General features: G+C 36.5%; 1 protein-coding gene across 2 annotated transcripts in view; it reads right to left on the bottom strand.

The window, feature by feature from the left end:
• Positions 1 to 22589, bottom strand: part of NAALADL2 (N-acetylated alpha-linked acidic dipeptidase like 2) — a 1034250-nt gene that overhangs the window by 337864 nt on the left and 673797 nt on the right. For both annotated transcript variants that reach the window (XM_056110705.1, XM_056110706.1), the window contains exon 9: positions 22449 to 22568. In XM_056110705.1, coding sequence (XP_055966680.1) covers positions 22449 to 22568 — 120 coding nt within the window. The remainder of the gene's footprint in view (positions 1 to 22448; positions 22569 to 22589) is intronic.

The following is a 22589-nucleotide window of genomic DNA, read 5'->3' as shown; positions in this document are numbered from 1 at the left end:
TAAGTTCAAGAGTGTTCGAAGAAAGACGGTTTTTTGTGGTTATCTCTCTCTTGGCATTCCTTGCACAATCATGGAGGTGCTGAATCATTCGATTGTATTGCTCATCAATGTTGTCAATGACGGCATCTTCCCATGTTGCCGCAACAGAGCCAAAGAGCTCCCAGTTGGTGGTTTTTCTGGGAGTCCTCTTCTTAAACCTTGCATTTTTTTCTCCTCGTTCTGTGAGGTAGAATTTTGCACAAAGAAGACGGTGGTCTGATCCCGTTTGGAATTTTGGGACAACAGCAACATCGGTTAGGCAAAACCCCCGATTGAATATGATGTGGTCTATTTCATTGTGGAACCATCCATCGGGAGACTCCCATGTCCAACGTTTAGATTCAGCCTTTTGGAATTGTGAGTTACCATGGAAGGTTTTGGTTGACATGATGAACTCAGACAGTCTGTCACCCTGTTCGTTCCATTCCAGGCCATGGGTTCCGATGTGGAGTTCATCGACTGATCTTCTTGGTCCTATCTTGGCATTAAAATCACCGACAATGATCTTGTAGAAGGTGTGATCTTCTTTATAGAACTTCTCCAGCTCCATGTAGAATTTCTCAGTTCCTCTTTCACCATAACTGGATGTTGGTGCATAGACAACAAAGATAGAAACTGCCGGTAGTGAGTCACATTTATTCAAGTGTAATCGTCCGATTCGGGTTGTTAGGCATTCAAATGAATCAATGCTCGTGACTAAGTTTGTGTTGACAAGGATACCGACACCACCGACGCCTCTTTTATCACATGTTCCAAGGAACAGTTCTTCTCCAGTGTCGAAAACAGCATGATGGAATTGATGTCTTCTCGTTTCGGTCAGACCAATGATGTCGTACTTGATCTTTCGTGCTTGTACCATAAGGTCTTCAATGGATGCAGCAGATGCCAGCGTACGAGCATTAAAAGTACAGACACTCATTTTTGTTTTTCTGTGTTTTGGCAGCCTATGTCTGCCTTGGTGTTTTATCAGCCTCTCCTTCCATATCCTTCTCGACTCTGCATATTCAGGGTTAGGGAAATGAGATCCATTTATTACTGGATTTGGCATATCAATTTGGTCTATTTGGCATAGACCACGGATAGCTTGCCAGGCTCTGCCGTGCGGGTTGGATATTTAAGGTACCCTGAAAACTTAGAGAAAAGTAAATAAATAGTCGTGCGGCCGCGAATGCGGCAGCGCGCTCCCGGGAGCTTGTTGTGATAATCTCTGGATCCTGGCCGTTGTTGGGGTTACACGGCAGTTGGAGGGTGTAACTCTCTAGCTACTGACAGGTCCAGTCCTAAACCGTGCAGGCTTGGAGATCTCAGCCCCGTGTCCCACACACCTGGGTTCCTCTGCCAGTTCTGTTAGGTCTGAGGCTTATCCAAGTGTGTGGAGAGTGGCCCCAGTAAGGCCTTGGTTGGGGCCTGGAGGTCTTCAGCTGTTGGGCCCTGGCGAGGATAGTCAGACACAGGGTAGGAGACTCATATATTTTGAGCCACACTGGGCAGTGTTCAGAACTTACTCTTGGGTCTAAGCTCAGAGATCACTTCTGGCAGTGCCTCTCTGGTCATATGGGATGCTGAAGATAGAATCTGCATCAGTACATGCAAGGCAGTTCCTATACACTTTACTATCTCTCCAACTCCAAGCAACTGTTTTTTGTTTTGTTGTTGATGTTTTGATTTTGGCAATGCCAGCGATAGGGTTCTCTACCACTGAGTTATGTGCCTTTTCAAGAAGATATTTTGTGTTTTATTTGAGAGGTGAGTATGTTGGGTCACGTCCCTCAGTCCTTAGCGGCTACTTCTAACTTGGTCCTACGGAGGCTGCTTTATGACCAGGGCCTGAAATCAGGCTTTCTCACGCAAGCACAAGAATCTTTTGAGCTGGATCATGAGAGGTCATTTTCAAATGAAGTACTAGGGGCACAGTAGGCACAAATACATGATTATTACATGCCTTTAAAGACAAAGTAATATCTATATATATAATTAGTTTAAAAAGATGAGTTTAGAATTATGAAAAGAGAACATTTAAAGAAACCAGAGGGGAATGGAAGGAAAGCACAAAAGTTCAAAAGGTGCTAAATCTGATGAAATATATTTCTGTGTGATGAGCACATAATGCGCTATATGAAAGTTGTCTGAGATATAATTTACTAAGTTTCATCTTGTCTTCAAAAGATTACCTGTGTATCTTTTCAATCGAATAAGATGAAAGTATTAGTGTTTGAAGTTGAGAGAAAATATAGCATTTATATTTCAGCAATTTGATCTATAGGTTGTTCAGCTATGGTATTTCCTAGAAAAGTTTATTTCTCAAATTTTATGCATTTGTAAAATTTCGACTTACTTAAGGAAAGATATCTGAAAAGAGAGAACTTATCAAACTTATGTGTCCCTATAGAAACGGTGTTATTAAAATAAGTAGACTAAAGTTACAAAGTCAAATGCTCCAACTCCAATAAAATGCCTAATGAAATTCGAAAGGCTATAGATTTTTTTTAAAAAAAGTAACAAGTGTAAAGCTTGACAGACTGTATTAAATATCGGCTGGAGCGATAGCACAGCGGGTAGGGCGTTCACCTTACACGCGGCCAACATGGCCGACCCGAGTTCGATTCCTCCGCCCCTCTCGGAGAGCCCGGCAAGCTACCGAGAGTATTCGATATGCCAGACACAGTAACAACAAAGTCTCCAATGGAGACGTTACTGGGCCCGCTCGAGCAAATCGACGATCAACGGGAGGGCCTTTACCTTTTTTTACCTTATTCTTTCCTTATAATGTTTCCTAAGGTCAAATTCAGAATCTAATTCCAACAAGTTATAGTATGACCTAAGTTTGCATTGATTGGTTTTCGGTTGAAAGGGTTGATCTTGTAAAAATATAATAGGTTAGTGGGTATCTACAAATTAATAAACTACAGTTTAATCAGCGAATCCATAGAACAACATCTCCTTAGAATTCCAAGACATCAGATGAAAGGTTCTTAAAACTATGATAAAATATTTTTTAGATAATTTTTCTAATTGTAGATGACCTAAATGATACACTGAGAAATTTTCTCAAGGAAGTTCAAAGTTGAATTGCCATCACTAAGGCTCTTCAAGCTAGAGGCCTATTAAAAGAAAATTCCACAAACCAGCAGTTTTCAAAGTTGATTACATAGTAAAATCACCTGAATAAAATTAAAAAACTGAAACCAGGGTCCCCACTTCAGAGAATTGCCCTGGCTGTGTTCTGCCTCTCAATGTGATTATGGATAGCAAAAAGATATTTGAGATTTTTAAAGCTCTTCTGGTGGTTCAAATAAAAAAAAATATTGGGTATCCTCTGCATCAGATTTTGCCAATACACAGATTTCCTAAACTACTTTATTTTTAATCAATTATTACTAATTTGCTTTTACTGCCATACTTGGCAATGCTCAGGGTTTACACCTGGCTCAGACTTCAGGAATTATTCTTGCAAGTGCTGGGTTACCATACGGGATGCTGGGGATTGAACCCTGTTGGCCGCATATGAAGTAAGCACCATACCCTCTGTACTCTTACTCCAGTTCACCTGAGTAACTTTAAAATTAAGTTACATACATCCTGTGTCTGCAATGTATGGTTAGTAATAATAACTAAAAATTTTTATGATTTTTGTCTTTTGAGATACATTTGGCAACTGGAAATTTACTGAATCACAGTCTCTTGAGAACTTCGGATTTAAGGCCTCTCATGAAAACTGAAGAATTACTTAATATGAAATTATTGTAATTTAGTGCACTTAAAATCTAATGATTACTTCAACACTCATGCCGAGACTTCCTAAGATGCTGGCAAATGACTAATATGTGTCCCTTAGATAAGTATATTTCAGCTTCTCTCATTTTTCAATTGAAAAGTGAATATAATGTTTTTCCAACAGTATTTTATGCTTACCCTCAGCACTACATTAGAAAATTTCATTTCTACGCATGAGATTGAACCTTTCTGAGATGGGATTTTTTTAAAGAGACATGCTGATGACATACATGTGAAAGTTTCTCTTATGACACCGTAGTCTCCACAGGTAAATATTGTTCTTATTCATTTGATCATAAATTGGTTATAGGACTGAGCATAGATGAAAAAGACAGCAGGTTCTTTTTATGTGACATCTTTGGAAAATCATACATGATTTTAAGATTCATTCATTATGATGCATGTGTCAATATATATTTTTTATTACTAGGTAGTATTCAGTGTATGAGCAAACCATGGGACATGTTTGTTTTTCTACTGAGAGGCATTTAGATTACTTAGTGTTTATTCTTTTTTGAATAAAATCATTATAAATGTGCTTGTGCATATCTTTGGAGGACATATTTTCACTTCTCTTGACTAAAAATATGGATTTGGATTTGGGATTTGGGATTCCTGAGCAATGTGCTAATAGGTGCTTATAAGAAATTCCAGAGCATTTCTTTTTCAAGGGATGGTACCACTGAGTACCATCAGTTGAAATTTCATCAGTGGTGTATGCTATTTCCATTTGTTCCAAAACACAGTATATGGTGTTGAGACTGTGCAAAGATTTGCAAGTTATTTTTCTCACATTTGCTTATTAAATGGTCATTATGCCTTTGGGAATTTTCTACTTTTTCCCTGAAGATCATTTTCTTTGAGTGTGTTGCAACTCATTAAACATGCCTGTGTGACAGATAGTTGAGTGTTAATTTAGCAGGCTTGTATGGTATAAAGTCAGCATATTTGAGTGGAAGGCATGTTGTTATCCACTCAGACATGAGCGACAAGATCGTGGAAAACTCTGCTCAAGAAGAGTGCTTTTCCATGTCTCAAGTCTTATATCATAAATTACCCTACATTGTTTATGCCAACAGTGCGATTTAATGCAACTCCCTGGTGAGACCCGCTGTGACACCTGTGAGAACTCTACGTCCAGCTGTCAGCACTCCAAACTCTCTCATTTTACTGCGTAAATGCCAGTTTTGTTTTGTTTTGGGTTCATTGGAGAAATCTTTGCTCTCTATTTCATTGCCTGGCTTTCTGCGCTCTAGAGACTTCATTCGAACTAGCTTCCCTACTTGAGTGGCCATTGCCTGCTGTTGCCTTGTCACCTTTAGCAACTACTGTATTAGACAAAAATGCCTCAGAGGAATTTTCTCAGACAGGCTTTATTGTCTCCAGATACTGACAGCTCATTCTCTGTGCTAAATGGAGATCCGGTATACCTCAGAGGGATTACTGTCAGCAATATGTGCCCTTGGACTAGTGAATACCTGTCTTCTGTCCCCAGCCTTTGGTGTTTTACATCATAAACTCAGTGAGGGTCGTGTGGAAGCATCCGTTGGGTTCAACCTGACTCTTTGCTGAAGCTACTGGGCTTCTATTGCGTCTTGTCAACCCAAGAGGCCTGTTAAAAGTTTGGAAGAAGCTGTGTGGAATTCTCCTCACTTTCATCTTTGTAAAATACTTTCTCATCCTATGTTTCTGCCATGAATTGAGTCCTTTCTAATTCTCTATTTCCTAGGCAGATTTTTACTTTTTATTCTTTAGTCGTCAGCCAACCTCCACTACCCAACTGCCACCACGCTCCAACTGCTTTCCACATGTTCAGGCCGAGCCTCAAATACGAGTGAACATATTCCTGGACACATCATAAGACACTCTCTCCCCATTTTCCATAATTACTACACCATGATTTATGGCGTTCAGACCGTAGGCAACAAATCATAGAGGGAAATATCTATATCTCTATCTATATTTATATACTAAACTTTCAGAGACTGGAAAGCTACCGAGAGTATCCCACCCACACAACAGAGCCTGACAAGCTCCCCGTGGTGTATTCAATTTACCAAAAACAGTAACAATAATGGGTCTCATTTCCCGGACCCAGAAAGAACTTCCAATCCTGTTGGGAAAGACGAATCAGGAGAGGCTGCTAAAATCTCAGGGATGGGACGAATGGAGACATTACAGGCTCCCGCTCAAGTACATCGATAAACAACAGGATGACAGTGATACAATGGTGCAGTGCTTCTTTAGTATATGTAGATTTATTTTCATCCTCAGGTCCTGAAACACTTTTATAATTCTGTAACCTGTCTCATTTGTTCTTATTGTTTATGGTGAGTGCAAAAATGCTCTGCAACCTTTTCTCCAGGGACATGAACCCAAATGGTAGAGGACTAAATGCAGTTTAATTTCAGATCACACTAAACATATAATGAAAGTAACATTGCCCATTATTTATTTATTCAAGAAATAGTTGATTTTGCTTATGTTTGATATTGGGAATATAGTAATGAACTAAGGCGTCCAAATCCTTCTTCCTTAGGTTACATGATACTGTGGGGAAGGAGACTATTTTCTTTAAAATGTAATGCAATGCAAATCCTGATTTTAAATAAAGAGAAAGCTATATAGGACACATGAGATAGAATGATGGTGTTTCATAGATGACATATAGGTCCCAGGTCCCAGAAATTCTCACTTAGGGAGTGATGTTGAATAAAGTTCTGAAGAAAAGTTGAGGGCTTAAAATCTCTGACATCTTTCAACCAGAGAATTGCTCAATCAAATATCACTATGGTTTAGGAATTGCTCTTTTTTGAACAATTATTACCATAGTCTTTCAAGAACTGTATCTTCTCATACAATCTGGCATTTTTTTTTTTTTTTTGCTTTTTGGGTCACACCTGGCGATGCACAGGGGTTACTCCTGGCTCTGCACTCAGGAGTTCCTCCTGGCGGTATTCAGGGGACCGTATGGGATGCTGGGAATCGAACCCAGGTCAGCCACCTGCAAGGCAAATGCCCTACTCGCTGTGCTATCACTCCAGCCCCACAATCTGGCATTTTAAAATCTAAAATAATTATCAATAAGTTACTATCATGTTTGTTTGCATAGTTGGAAGTAGGATGGAAAAAGATATAAAATATACATAGCACAAATTGTATATAAATAAGCCTTTTATATGCTCTTGGGATATATAATAATAATATTAGTTTGACCCAGAAATTCTGTTCTTTTTTATTTCCTTTAAAAAATGCAAAATATTGCAACAAAATGACTGTGTAACTAGAGACTGAAATGCTAAAGATTATTTTATAATTGCAAAAGGATTTATTGCTGCCAGGTATGAAACACCTTCATGGGATTAGGTAAACTAAAAATAAGACAGTTTATTTTGTGGCTGTTCTGATACCTTCGTCACTAGGGTGTTTGCTGCCACGATATGAATATCGAAGGAGGTGTGATTCCCAACCTGTGGATTTCAATATGCAGTTTGTGTCGCAAATTTCTCTATGTTTTTGGCTAACATGATTTGGACCTTGAGTCAATTAACTGTGGTGGTAGTTTTTTGTCTTGTTTTGGGACCAGGCCTGGGACTGCTCAGGGATTGTTTCTGTTCTCTGCTTAGCGATTACTCAGGACAGTGTTCAGGGGAGCATTTCTTGTACTGAAGATAGAGTCCCAGTCTGCATTGTGCAGGCAAAGGCCTGCCTGATCAACTATTTCTCCTACTCTGGAGCAGTGTCTTCTCAATCCTCAAAATCCCTGAGCATGAAGTGGAGGAATAACCTTGGAAGGTTTCTAGTGTGCTATTCCGCTAGTCATGCATGAAACCCCCAGAGAGGGTTCTTGAAGACCTTTCTATGTTTTGTAGTAGTTATTCCCCGTTTATACCACACAACCCCCCTCCCCCAAACACACACTAGTACATACACACATTGGTATTGCACACAGTGCATTGCTTTTCTCAAAAAATAAATAAGCTAAAGCTCTTTATATGATGAAGAAGAATCGGTTACCATCTGGCAATATTTTCAAGCAAGGGAACAATGTGCATTAATTAAATTAGTCTAGTTTGAAAAAAATAAACCTACCAAAATGTATATTACAATGAATACTTTTATACGTTCATCCATATTAACTCACGGTCCAGTGACATTATAATAAACATTTTTAAAATTATATTATTTATAATATATGATTTATAATATATGAGGGTGAAAAATGCATACAGAAACACAGTTCCCTTTTGGTTAGCATTACACACAAAACACTGTTTACTGGTTTTCTCTGAAAAACTAAATGATTAATTATGTTTTTATTTTAGTTTATACATAGTTTAAATTTTTCTCAAGTGCATAATAAATAAAAATGAGTTATATGAGTTCTTACAGAATTCTTTGTAATGTGCATTATTTTTTTTATCTAAACTCCAATTTCTAGGAGAAATTGATAAAGTTACGAGAGGGCTAGAGAGACAGAACAGGGGTATTCTATTTTAATCTTGAATGATGCTGACCCCGCTTCTATCCCAAACACTGCGTCAGGTCCTCTGAGCCACACCAGGGATTACTCCTGAGCACAGAAACCTGAACTACACCTGAGCAATTTTGGGTAGGCTCAAACACCAAATCTCTCCCTTCCCCCAAATGTCAATCACTTGTGTGATCTTCAGCTATTTTGAGCATGTGGCCTAATTTTGAAATGTTCAATATCTTATTTTTTTTATGTATAACTAAATACTAAATATTATTATTTCAAATATGTTAAACTTTATTTTTCACTATTCCGTTGATTCCCTAATATACAATAAAATACAATTTATCTAATTTTAAATACAACTGACCTATATAAAATACGATTTATACCTATATACCTATATATTCCTTATTCAGTCACTAAAATTTAAAACAAAATTCTATTTTATTTGAAAAAGGGTACAGTGGAAAACGGTATGAGTTTCCATGCCTAGGTTCAAAAATAATTTTTTAATAATACTTCCTAGGTTTATTTTTATTTCAAAACTATATCTGAATAAATGTTTCTGCACCTTTAATTCCTTCCATAGTTACTAATGACTCCCACAGACAAATGAGTCGGAGCTGCTTTGGGATGTGATCATGTCTACAAAAAAATATCCAAAGCTATCCAGCATGGTTATGGTGTTATACTGCCTCAAAAACCAGTTGTAAAAATTAACACTGGACCTACAATTTTATAGCATTTCATATTCACTAATAATGTACATGGCTTATAAATTTAGAGTCATAATCTCTAAAGCACAATACAGGTAAATATTAAATGTAATAGCAATCTTGAAACCAGCAGAATTAGGAAACCAAATGTAGACTATCTTACACATTAACAATGTAAAAATGTAAATAAACACAACTAAAGTAAAAAGAAGACTTCACTGTGCATTATTATATGAATACAGATTATTTTTGTAGGAGCTACTTAAAATCCACTTAAATTTGCCCTTCACAATACCCGTGAGTTTGAACACTATATGATTAATCTCTTTTTTCATAGTTCATCCTCAGTGCAAACATAAATGACTCCTTGAAGACATACATAAAATTGCTATCATAGACAACAGCAGAACATTTTAAGGCTGACTTAACTGAATTTCTTTTACTACTTAATTCATTCTGGTCTAAAAATTGCAATTTTGTAATATATATTACTATATATGCATACACACACATATATATATATACACACAAATATATATACTCTAGTAATTGTGAAGTGTTAAGAATGCAATTACAGAACACTTAAGGCTACAAATTTAGAGGTGATGGTCCAGATCAAAGAGAAGAAATCATCTATGATTTCAAATTTTATCAGTAAAATATAGAGGGGTGTGTTTTGAAAAACTATCGTTAAAGAAATTTATTTGCAAAGTAAGGAAGTGAATATATTGAATTTTCTGTCAAAAATTCCAATTTTTAGGAGCATATATACCTTGTTATGAGGAGCATTTCTCTGGTGAATTTTAAGGAGCTTGTTGAAAGTTTTCAAAATAAATCAACGTTAAGGAAAGACCATATATTCTATGGAAATTAGGAAATTTGCCATGTATGTCAACATATTGAGGGTTTTCCATAGTATATCTTCTATAATAAATATAAAGAAATGATTCTCAAAAGCAAGGTTTATCCTCCTCCTCCTCCTCCTCCTCCTCCTCTTCTTCTTTATTTCCTTTTTATTTCAGTAAATCATTTTACCAACAGATCATTTAGATTTTTAATTTTGTATTACTTTCTCATTGAATTTTAAAAATTATATATTAACAATAAAAATAATTTGAAGAACTTACATAGTAAAATATCAGCATGAAGACAATAAACACTAATTTACAATTTGAAGGGGTATATAATTGCTTTTTAAAACTGCTTTGCTTTTTTAGGATGTAAAGCAAATTATTTTACTGATGAGATAAATAAGTCACTCAAACAAAAATATCAACTGAAATACTTTGATACTGAAATATCAAATAAAAAATTGTTTAATTGAAATAACAATGAGAAAGAAAGATGGGGCACGGTGGGGCAATTACAACAAATAAATAAGAATCTCATTGCATCAAAGTGATATGACCGGTAAGCACATGTCAGTGACAACTAAAGTTTTCAAGAACCAAAAGTTTAAAAGATAATTCCTTTAAAGTATGAATACATGTATAAATTCATGTAATAAAATTTTATTCCTTAAAAAATTGTACCTAAAGCATCATTAAGTCTAACTTAACTTTTGTTAGACTTAATGACAAAAGTTGCTCTATAGGGGCTCTATAGGTGATTAACTGTTGATCTTAGTGGTAGGTATTTGACGCAATATATTTAGGGTGAGGTGGGGAACATGGAATGATATCATAGCATCACATTTATGATGCTGTGTAAGTCTGGCTATTTTTCTAACTTGCCAGCAACAATGGTATGTATTTCGCCTGAGAAAATGGCCATGCTGTTGAGTACTATGAAAGTTGACATCGATGTATCAATTCAAAAGCAACAAATTAAAAGTAACTCAGCCAAAATCATTTTTAAAACATGACATTAATTTTGATTGCATGAATGAATTCAATTTTAATGTATTGATATCTCAATTGTTTATGCTGCTGGTTGGCTATTTATTATAAATATTCAAGACAGTTATCTTAAATTCAGGGTTTAGGCCAGAATATCACAAAGACTTCCCACATTATCTAGATTTAGATAAAATAAATTTACAAATTGCCAGTGTATACTGAACGGAAAACCTTGTAAAACAGTAATAAAGTGGAAGAATTGCTTGGTTTTCACACAAAGCAAAGCCTTGTAAACCTACGATGTAGATAAACCTGCCAATAGAATCACAATTTTAAATGTGAAACTTTATTGAAGTGGTAAATTAGTGTAAGAAAGGGTTTTAAACCAGTAAGTATATTAGTCTTTATGTTGACTTCAGTTAACTTCTAGTAGAATAAATGGCACAAAGGAAGATCAATTAAGTAGAAGCTACTGTAAAAATTTGGAATTCATAGTGAAAAAGAAAAAACAGAGAGCTTTTCTTCTGATAAAACTAAATAAAAGAAAAAGCAAGCCAACATAAACTGTCATGCACATGATAGACTCGTCCAGTATAAGAAAGTTTCAAAATTCATTTGACTTTTATATTTAATACCAAGTAAGTATCGAAATCAAATTTGTTTCAGTATTCTAAGGACGCAGATTCTCCTGCCCCCTGGGGGCTGGAGCAATAGTCCAGCATGTAGGGTGTTTGCTTTGCACATGGCTGACCCGGGTTCGATTCCCAGCATCCCAGATGGTCCCTTGAGCACCACCAGGAGTAATTCCTGAGTGCAGAGCCATGAGTAACCCCTGTGCATTGCTGGGTGTGACCACCCCCCCAAAAAAATAATCTTCTTCTGCCCCTATGCCAGACCGTCTTCACTGGCACACCTCAGAGGTGGGTGGGTTGAGTTTCTCTCCCGGCCTCAAGCAGAGCCCTCAGAACCCAGTCACAGCGATGCTCAAAGCCACTCTCCACTGCTTGGATGAGCCTTACACATGAAGGAACTGGCAAAGGAACCCAGGTGTGCGGCACCCAGGGCTGAGATCTCCAAGCCTGCTCAGATCACGACTGGGCCTCCTCCACCCAATGCACCATTTTCCAGTAGCTTGGCAGCCACACCCACAAACTGCCCCCTGTTCCATGAAATCCCATCAATGGCCAAGATCCAGAGACTATAAAACAAAGCTCCCAGAAGCGGCTACGTGACCCCTTGTAGTCTAGCCCACTGATGTACCTAAAGCAGCACACATGTGTTTGCTTTTAACATATTCGCTTGTATTCTCTCATATACATTCTCCAACCCTCTCGGAGATCCCGGCAAGCTACCGAAAGTACCCCTCCAGCATGGCAGAGCCTGGCAAACTCCCCGTGGCATATTTGATATGCCCCAAACAGTAACAATAACAGGTCTCATTCCCCTGACTCCAAAAGAGCCTCCAACGAGTTGGGAAGGATGAGAGGGGAGGCTGTTGAAATCTCAGGGCTGGGAGGAATGGAGATGTTACTGGTGCCTTCGCAAGCAAATCCATGAATAATGGGATGACAGTGATACAGTGATACAGTGATTCTAAGTAAAAGTTTTCACCAACATAGAAATCAAACAGCTTTTCTTTTTTTCTCCCACCATACCTGCAATAGTATACTCTAAATTTTGGTCAGTATTATAGACTAAACTGCAGCTTACCAAAATTACTAGGTTAGGGACCAGAGCGATAGTACCATGGGTAAGGCGTCTTTTTCCTCGTACAAAATCAACTTGCATTCAATAGATCTCCAGCCTTCCATATGGTCCCTGAGCACCGCCAGGAGTAAATCCTGAGTTCGGAGCCATGAGTAGCCCCTGAGCATTGCCATGTGTGACCGAAAAAGCCAAAAATTTTTTTTACTAGGCTAAAATCCAGTTGTCAATGTGACTGTATTCAGATCACTGTATAATTGAAACCCAAGCACAAAAAATTTGTAAGTCTACAACTATACCTCATGATGTCTCACTAATAAAAATTTTTAAAAAGATACATTGAAAAAATATCTAAAAAGAAAATGATGCTAAGTATGTGACTCTAATCCAATGGGACTAGCACTTTAGGAGAAGAAGTAAGACCAGGAATGAGTACAGAGCCAAAGAACTTGCAGTCTACAGTGAGAATGGAATAATCTGAACATCCGGCGGAGAGACCTTAACTATTTAGCCTACGCCCACCTTACTCTGGAATTCTGTCATCTAGAGCTGTGAGGACATAAATCTCTTTTCTTTAAACCATCTAATCTGGTATACTGTGATAACATCCTAAAGAATAGAAGACTTCATTTTTGTTTGTCTTGGACCATGCTGGGCTCTACTCAAAGCTGACTGCTGGCTCTGAGCTCAGGGACCAATCCTTGAGGGGCTCAGAGAGTCGTATGGGATATCCAGGGATCAAACTGGGTCAGCTGCGAGCAAGGTAAGAACCCTATCCACTGTACTACCGCTCCGACCCTGAAGTAAGGATGATTTTTAACTTTATTTATTTTTTTTATTAGTGAAACACCATCAGGTACAGTTATAAACTTATAAAATTTTATGCTTGGGTTTCAGTTATACAATGATCAAGTACCCATCCCTCCACCGGTGAGATTTTTAACTTTAATTCCAAAGTATATAGTATTCATGAAACCAAGAGAAATATGTTCTTGAATAACTATTATTTTAAAGGCAGGCTCCTAGTAACTCAAAAGATTCTAAACATTTGAATCTTTTCCATTGGGCAACTAAATGTCTACATGATTTAATTTTCTTTCTTTCTTTTTTATTTATTGTTGTTGTTGTTATTACTTATCTATTGAATCACCATGAGAACAGTTACAAAGCTTTCAGTTTTAAGTCTCAGTCATACAAAGATCAAACACCCATCCCTTCACCAGTGCATATTTTCCACCATCAAGAACCCCAATATTCTCCCATCCCCGCTTGTGAGGCAGATGATTTCCACTTAACACTCTCTCTACTTTGATGACATGATTTAATTTTAATGCCCTATAGAAAAGGAGCAGACATGCACTTACTCCCAGCAAGGAAAAGGTGCCTTTGGAATGAGGCATTGAAAGCAAAGTAAGAGTCTGTTTACGTGGTCGAAGTCTTTCACTTTGGAAAAGACAGATGGCTAAATTTCTTAAGATTTCTGAGTATATTCACACGTTTTTGACAATATTCATAATGCATATTTCTGAATTAAAATAATCACATTATTCATTTTCTGTGACTCTCGGGAAACATCAGATTCACACCTCTATTTTAGCTATTTAGGCATATCTTTCTGTTCATGGTAGGATCATAAGTTTCCGGAGAAGAGGTGCATTACATGCTATACCTAAAAGGAATGTCATACACACTTGGATATTTTATAAATATTTTTATGTCACAACACTAGGAGCAGACTCGGACACCCACTACAAAGTTATACTTTAGTGTGGTCCAGGATTGATAACTAGTTTGTAATATATATATATATATATATATATATACATATATATATATATATATATATTGTAATTTCTGGTGGGAAGTTCTTGGAATTTATGTCTTTAAAAAATCATTTGGGTTCAGACAGATAGTCCAGCACCTAACACACGTCCATAACTCAGGTTTGGTCCCTGGCATCACAGTATGGCCCTGAGCTCCAAGAGGAATGTTCCTTGAACAAGATCCAGGAAGTATGCCCTGGGCATTACTGGGTATGGCCCTAAATCTAAAATAAAACCAAATGACTTAAAAGCACCCAGAGTCACGGAAGGGATAGGCATGCACGCTTTCATGCCTAGGACCCTGTAGACCCCCCTCCCACCCCCACCCTGCAATCTCTGAGCACTATTAGGTGCAACCCTGGAGATTCCAGACACTAACGTGTGTGGCCCAAGTGGTTCCCACACTGCAGAGCCCAGAAAACTATGAACCTCGGTATCAACCCATCTGGCTCTGTTGGCTGAGTATCACTGTGAATGGCCTCAAGTCTCCTCAACACTGCTTGGGAGGACCAAGGAAACAAAACAAAAACAAACAAACAAAAAGACCTATGAAACAAATAGCTTTTAAGATTCAAAAAAAAGATCACTTCATCTTGTGGATAATTTTATAATAGTGATACCATTGGATTCAACTGGATTTTCTATTTCCTGCAAGACTAACTGGAAGAAAGCTAGATAGAATAAAGCTAAACTGACTAGGTTCATGGGTACAAATGTTTCAAGGTTCCCTCCTGATAAACCTCTTAGAAATTTCATAATTATTTACCTGAGTCTTAGAAATAAAAGTCTAATGTATAGATAATTAAATTCTTTGTTTTTTTATTAGGCAAAACATCAGTATCTCTTAGGGAAGAATTACAGAAGTTGGTGTTGGGAAATGAGAGAGAGAGAGAGAGCGAGAGAGAGAGAGAGAGAGAGAGAGAGAGAGAGAGAGAGAGAGAGAGAGAGAGATTATCCGTGATAGTTCTTAGTTTTGAAATAATGATATGGGGCAATTAAGTGCAGGAGTTGAGGATTCAGGCATTTGTCTTAGATATGGCTGATCCAGGTTCAAACCCTCACACCCCATGGTCCCCTGAGTACTGCCAGGAATGATTCTCTTAGCACATTGGGTGTGACTCCCCAAAAATACAAAAATATCAAATAAACATTTAAGAAAATTAATTACAAGGAGAATAATTCTTATTTTTAATTTATAACTTAGTTTAATGAAGGAAATTATGTTTTATACATATTTTTACCATACATTTAAATTTTGATTTTTTCCAAAAATATTTCTTTTTCTAAAGAAAGCAGATGAGTTTTAATTATAACCTCTTTAGGGATGCCTCTCGGAGAGCCTGGCAAGCTACTGAGAGTATCCTGCCCGCATGGCAGAGCCTGGCAAGCTCCCCGTGGTGTATTCGATATACTAAAAACAGTAACAACAGGTCTCATTCCCCTGACCCTGAAAGAACCTCCAATATGGCAGCGTTGGGAAAAACAGAGTAGGGGGAGGCTGTTAAAATCTCAGGGCTGTGGCGAATGGAGGTATCTGCTCGAGTGAATCGATAAACAATGGGATGTTATACAGTGATACAGTGATACCTTTTTAGAGAAGAAAGACATTCCAGAACTCAGGAGAGTGAAAAGTATTATATAACAATCACTTAAATGTTTGTAAATGAATTAATGGAAAAGTAAATATTTACTGTTTGCTTGTTTGGGGCCATATTCAGTGACACTCAGGGCTTACTCCTTCCCTATGTTCAGTGTAACTCCTGGCTGTGCTTATGGGACCGTAAGTAGTACAAAGGATCAAGCCCAGGTTAACCACAAACATGGGAGTTAAACATAAGAGAGAAAATTTAACTTAATGAGAAGTAACCAGTAAGAGACTTGCCTCTAGAATATGTAGGAACAGCAATAAAAATAATAGAAAAAGAACAAAACCCTTTGATCCCCTGTGGTGGTCCCTGCGATCACTTTTGTGCAATGTTTGCAGAACCAACTAGTGCCATGGATTAAACTCGAGACTCTCACATGTGAAACATGTGTCCAGGCCCTTTGAGTCATCTTCCCCTCCCAAAAGAACAAAACAGGATGTTTTTAATTACAGGAAAAATGCTTATATAGACAGAAATAACTGAGTGGACATATACATAAATATCTGTGGGGTGATCGGTAGCACTGATTATCTGATAAATTAAAGAAAAACTGCTATATGCCATGGTAATGATGATATCAAATATTGGTGATACATAGAATGTCTAGGAATTCCCCATTTTCATGGCCATATAATTTGTACATTGACTCTGTAACATTCTTTGGAAAATCTGTCACTGTCACTGTCCTCCCATTGTTCATCAATTTGCTTGAGGGGGCCCAGCAACATCTCCATTGTGATACTTGTTGTTACTGTTTTTGGCATATCATATATGTCACAGGTAGCTTGCCAGGCTTTACCATGCAGGCGAGATACTCTTGGTAGCTTGTGGGGGCTCTCCGAGAGGGGTGGAGGAATCGAACCCGAGTTGGCCATGTCCTCCGCATGCAAGGCAAGTGCCCTACCTGTTCTGCTACCGCTCCAGCCCCACAACAACAATAATCACTGGTAAAGCAAACACAACTCACCTAAATCTAAATAACCAACCCCGGGAGTGAAATATTAGAAAAGGCATTTCTAAATTTCTTACAGTACTATATCCATGAACGGTGTTTAGCTAAAAAGTTAATTTTGGGGATGGGAGACATAGTACAGGGGTTAAAGGGTTTGGTCTGCACCTGGTTTGGTTTCTGGCACTCCATATGAAACCTGGAATGAGTCTTGAGAACAGAGCCAGGAGGAAGGCCTGAGCACTGAACCCAAACCAAACAAAGCACTGAGAAAATCAACTTTAAAAAATAAACAAACAAAAAACAACAGGTTTTTTGTTCTTCACCATTCAGAGGGCAATTGATATTTTATCGTTGCTATCAGAAGACAAACTAACATGTTAACCTCTGTCACAGTTTTAGAAACTATGGTCACTTCTGAGATTATTTTCAAGTTATAATAAAACATTTCCAAATAAAACTAAAAAGAGAGTAGCTTAATGTATGCTTGCATTCTTATGACACTGCTTTAGTAACTGTCATCCTTTTACTTTCCTCTGGAAAATGTTTAAGGTACTATTTCATGAAACCTAAGAAAAACGTAATAACCATAGTAGATTTAGATTCATAAAACATTTAGGAAACTTCAAATGATTCTAGTTTCTCCACTCAGGATGATTTCTTTTCAAATCTAGTGGATAACTAGAAAATAACATCTTTTCCTAATGTTGATGGCTTAATTTATTTTCATTTCAAAATCAAAGTCAGAGGATCAAACACAGGAGGGGAGCACTAAGAGTACTGCTCTGGTCTCAGACCAAAAGGATCATTGATTTTTTTTCTTAGTGATTAGGAAGATGTACAATGATGAACATGTGTAGCACATGTGGGCGATTATTAGAAATTCTTATACTATACTATAGTATAGTAAATTCTTATACTATATTATATTATTTATATTATACTATCTTATACTATCTTATATTAGAAATTCTTAAAAAAAGAAGGTATAGTCAAAAGACTGTATGTTGAATACATCATTTCTACTTTTTGGAATACTATAAAAGACAGATAAATAAAGTGAAAATCAGATCCATGTATGCCATGAACGATGGATGAAGACAGACAATTAAATGCGAAAGGTCAAGAGGAAATTTTTAGATGATATACTGTATGGCTACATAGAAATGGTATTTATATCTCAAATTTAACCAAACTTTACACTTCAGAAGAGTTTTTCAGTTCATTGAAATTATACATCATTTATTAATCAGTCAAACTTATCTAAAGGGAATATCCTATCACAGTTTTATAAACTGATTAAAGAGAAGCTAATAATTATTAGCATCCTTTATAATACCCTCTTAATAGATTTCGAATTGGCATGTTTTCTAAGAAAATTGTCACATATCATTTTAAGCCAAAGTTGATACCTGAAATACCTTATATATATAATATATATGCAAGTCCTATAAATGTCCATTTTTTCAGTTAATGCATTACTATATGAATTCATTAAAAATTCTATCTGATATATCTTAGTTCAGCACGTAAAAGATCTTAGCAAGATCTTTTAACATCTGTACACTACTATTTAAAAGTGTCTAATATTCTTCATTCCTTAATCATAATATATATTTCATGTTTACTACCTAGAAAGCATTTTTATGTAGTAAAATTATTTTTGAATTTATCTTTTGTTTTGTACGTCTTACATGAGATGGATTATGTAATATCTGTAATTTTTAAGTGGTAATGCAATCTCAATAAACTGATGAAACAAAATAAATTGAAGACTGGAAAAGAAGTATCTTTTTAAGTAAAGTGAAATACTGTCAAAATATTACAATTAGGGGCTGGAGCAATAGCACAGCAGGTAGGGCGCTTGCCTTGCACGCGGCCGACCCGGTTTTGATTCCCAGCATCCCATATGGTCCCCCAAGCACCACTAGGAGTAATTCCTGAGTTCAGGAGCCAGGAGTAACCCCTGAGCATCGCTGGGTGTGACCCAAAAAGCAATATATATATATATATATATATATATGTATATATATATACACATATGTTACAATTAAGTATCTTTTTCAAAATAAACAATGAAAGTATTTCTTCTAAATGTTACTAATTCTAATTTTTGCTTTGGGATCTCCAAAACATAGTTAGGTCACCTGTGTTGGTCACTCCTAGCCAGATTCAGCCAACTGAGGCTGTCAGTTGAAACTGAGCCCTAATCAGTGCTTCTTTCACTATGCAGTGTCAGGGACCACAATGGGCATCATAGTGGTGCTTGGGAAGGTTTTACTTTAATAAAATCATAAAAATCACTATGAGCTCAGTTTTTCCTAGTCTTTTAACTTTATGTTTTAAATAGTTAAATAGAGTTTATATATTATTCCAATAATAAAATAATAATATTACTGATGATATACAGTATCTTACACACACAAACACGTACAACCCTAGGTGCATATTTCTGGAAGTAGTCAGTGTGTACTATTGGCTCAGAACTCAAGAATCACTCACACACACACACACAAATGAACAACAATAGGTACTTATTTCTGGAAGTACCCAAGGTGTACTGTTGACTCAGGAATCACTACTGATGATTTTCTGGGGACCATTCAGGGTGCAAGGAATATAACCCCGGCCAGCTGCTTGCAAAACAAATGTCCTAACACACTTTACTGTTGTTTGGACTCTATAGAATTAACTATTTATTTTGTTATTTATGTATTTTGACCATGCCCAGTGGTATTCAGGGGTCCATTGACAGGTTATAGAGCCAGTATTTAAACTATGGCTGAAGTCATAGCACATGCTCGTCAAATGCCTCAATATTTATATTATAGCTCAGGAACTTATCTCTCACATAAATAAAAGGCATTATTAAATTTTATGCAATTAAATGCTAAGGATTGCATGTGTTTTTCTGCATTGATGAAATGAATGTATCACTAATTCTTATGCTTTTAATTGCATATTTATTGCTTCTTTTTAACTAACTGTCTAATGAACACATCCATCCTACAAGCTCAAGTGAAAGACACATTCTTTCAATGTAGAATCAGATTTGATCTTAGCATTGTTTGTAAATATTTTAACTACAGATAATAAAATATCCTCTCTAAAATGAAGAAGAGTCAGACCTGTCACATCAGTATTCCTTAATGGGAAACCATGTCAAACTTAAAACATATTTTAAGAATATTTTAAAATATTTTACACTTATCTAAGATGTGCAGAGGCATTTCTTCATTTTTTTTAAAGGGAGAGGAGAAGAAAGGTTTCCCAAGCAGTGCTCTGTAAGCACAAGAGACATTCTCACAGATTCTTAGTCATGCAGGCCAGCTCATTTATGCTAGAGCTCCGAGATAAGGCATGGCCTGGGATCTGGGATACCAGGATCCAGCTTGGTGGTCAACTAACTTCCAGGATCACACAGCAAAGCGGAGGGGCCTCTAGGCCTAACCCTGCTGTCAACTGGGGTAAACCATGTGGAAAGTCTGTGCCTTAACTCCTGTACTATCTCCCCATCACTGATTTCCTGTTGTTTTTTTTTCTTGTAGGGGTGAGACCTAATGCTGGCAAGATTTAGTGTAGGTATTTTGCTTAGTGGTATTTGGTGATCATCAAGGCCATTCTAGAGATATACATTCAGAATCGATTTGGTCATAACTCAGAAATCCTTTGGAGGACATAAGTACCAGTGATAGAATTTGGGCTATTGCACATGCTAAACATACTGTCTACTTTACATTTTACTGTGCTTTTATGGGTTTGGGGACACATTCAACTGTGCTCAAGGATTGCTTCTGACTCTCTACTCAGGGATCACTTATAACAGTGCTTGCAGAACTATATATGACTTGAGGAACAAAAGCAGGATCAGCTGAGAGCCTTTGTTCTATTTCGCTGGCCTCCTACTTTGCATTTTAAGTGCCATTTTATTCTCAAATATCTCTATAAGCTTTCTACTTCTATGTTCTATAGACTTGTTTTTAATTGCTTGCTATTGCAATTACCTTGAATTTCGATGAATACATATACTCTAAGGTTGTCAAAATAGCAAAGCTACTACACACAAGCAAAAGACATCCGCTATAAATTAAGTCTCTCCACTTTCTGAAAGTTTCAGTGCATATTTTCTTTTTCCTGACCACAAACTTTTTCAGAAGTAACTTCCCTAGGGAGGAATCTACCATTTCCTAAGAGAAACAGCTACAGACTTTCTTCCTTTGAGGGTTTTTTTTTCTGTATGTTTGTTTTTTTTTTACTTCAAGCAGGTAAGTGAATTGGAGAATTCTAAGCAGTACAAAGCAAGAGGAATTCATTTACAGATCTGAATGTAAGTTAGTGCATGCATACTGGAGCTTAGCTGATCTAAAATATACAGATTTATCCATTTCATCTTTTATAATGTCTTTTTTATTATACTACATATGGAAATGTCAATGAAAACTATTAAACTAGAAAATACTTTATGAAAGTCATAAAATGTTAGTTTGCATTACATTTCAATCAAGATTTATGGCTAAACCAAAGTGCTATTATCACTTTCCTATCCCCACCCTCCTCAATCTTCATTTCAGTACTCATAACACTTACTAGAAACACTATGGAATCTAAAAGCCATTGTGTGTATATGTATATATGTAGGGGTTAAGAGAAAACCACCTCCAGTAGATACATGAAATATTTCCATTCTAAGAACATGTAATAATCCGTATGCAGGGTAACTCATAAAACACATGCAAAACGGAAAATGTAAATAAAGATATATATAAAACAAATAATAAATGGAAAAATCGCACAATTATTTAAAACAGGCTAAAAGGGATAAAACTTAAAAAGAACACTTGTTTGATTTCATAAACCACGTTTTTTTTCTAGGTTTAATTTTTTTGGTAGAAAATACATGTTTCGATTTTGCCTGAATCTATTTTCAAACAATGTTTTCTAAATAGTTCAAGTTTACTTATTAATCTTGGCTAAGAATTTATATAGATTAAATTTATATAGATTCATTTCAGAGGGACTTGCACTATTTTTGTTTATTTTGTTTCTGAGCAATAGCCAGCATTATACTCAAGGCTTACCCCTGACTCTGTGCTTAGAAATTATTGTGGTGATGCTCAAAAAAAGTGTGAAATCGGGGATAGAACACTGGTGAATGGGGTGTGCAAGGTAAGTTTCTAACCCACAATATTATTTCTACTCCTAAATTTAAATTTTTACATTTGTTCCCTTTAGGTGCATAATTCAAACTATGTACGCTCACATATACTTACACTGATATGTTCCTATATATAATAACAGCAAATAAAGAATTTTAGAAAGTAGGATGAATAAAGTGCACTTCGCTTTTAAAATAGGAATGAATTATTCCTTAGAACTATTTTATTCATGCAGATATTAAATAAGAATATGAAAATAAATTAATGATAACAGAAAAAAGCCGGCATAAATGATTTATAAAAAGTGTCTCAAGTTTTTGTCTTACCTCTGCTACCAGTTGCTGAAGAGAAGGTGAAGAGACAGAATAGAAACTTGAGTTGCCTCTTACGGGACTATGGAGACTCACGTAAGCCACAGCATTTTTTTGCAAAACCATCTTGAAATTCTGAAATTTAAAATTAATATT

This window comes from Sorex fumeus, unplaced genomic scaffold, assembly GCF_029834395.1.
Source record: "Sorex fumeus unplaced genomic scaffold, SorFum_2.1 ptg000010l, whole genome shotgun sequence".
Lineage (NCBI taxonomy): Eukaryota > Metazoa > Chordata > Mammalia > Eulipotyphla > Soricidae > Sorex > Sorex fumeus.
This window is presented reverse-complemented; position numbering and strand designations above follow the sequence as displayed.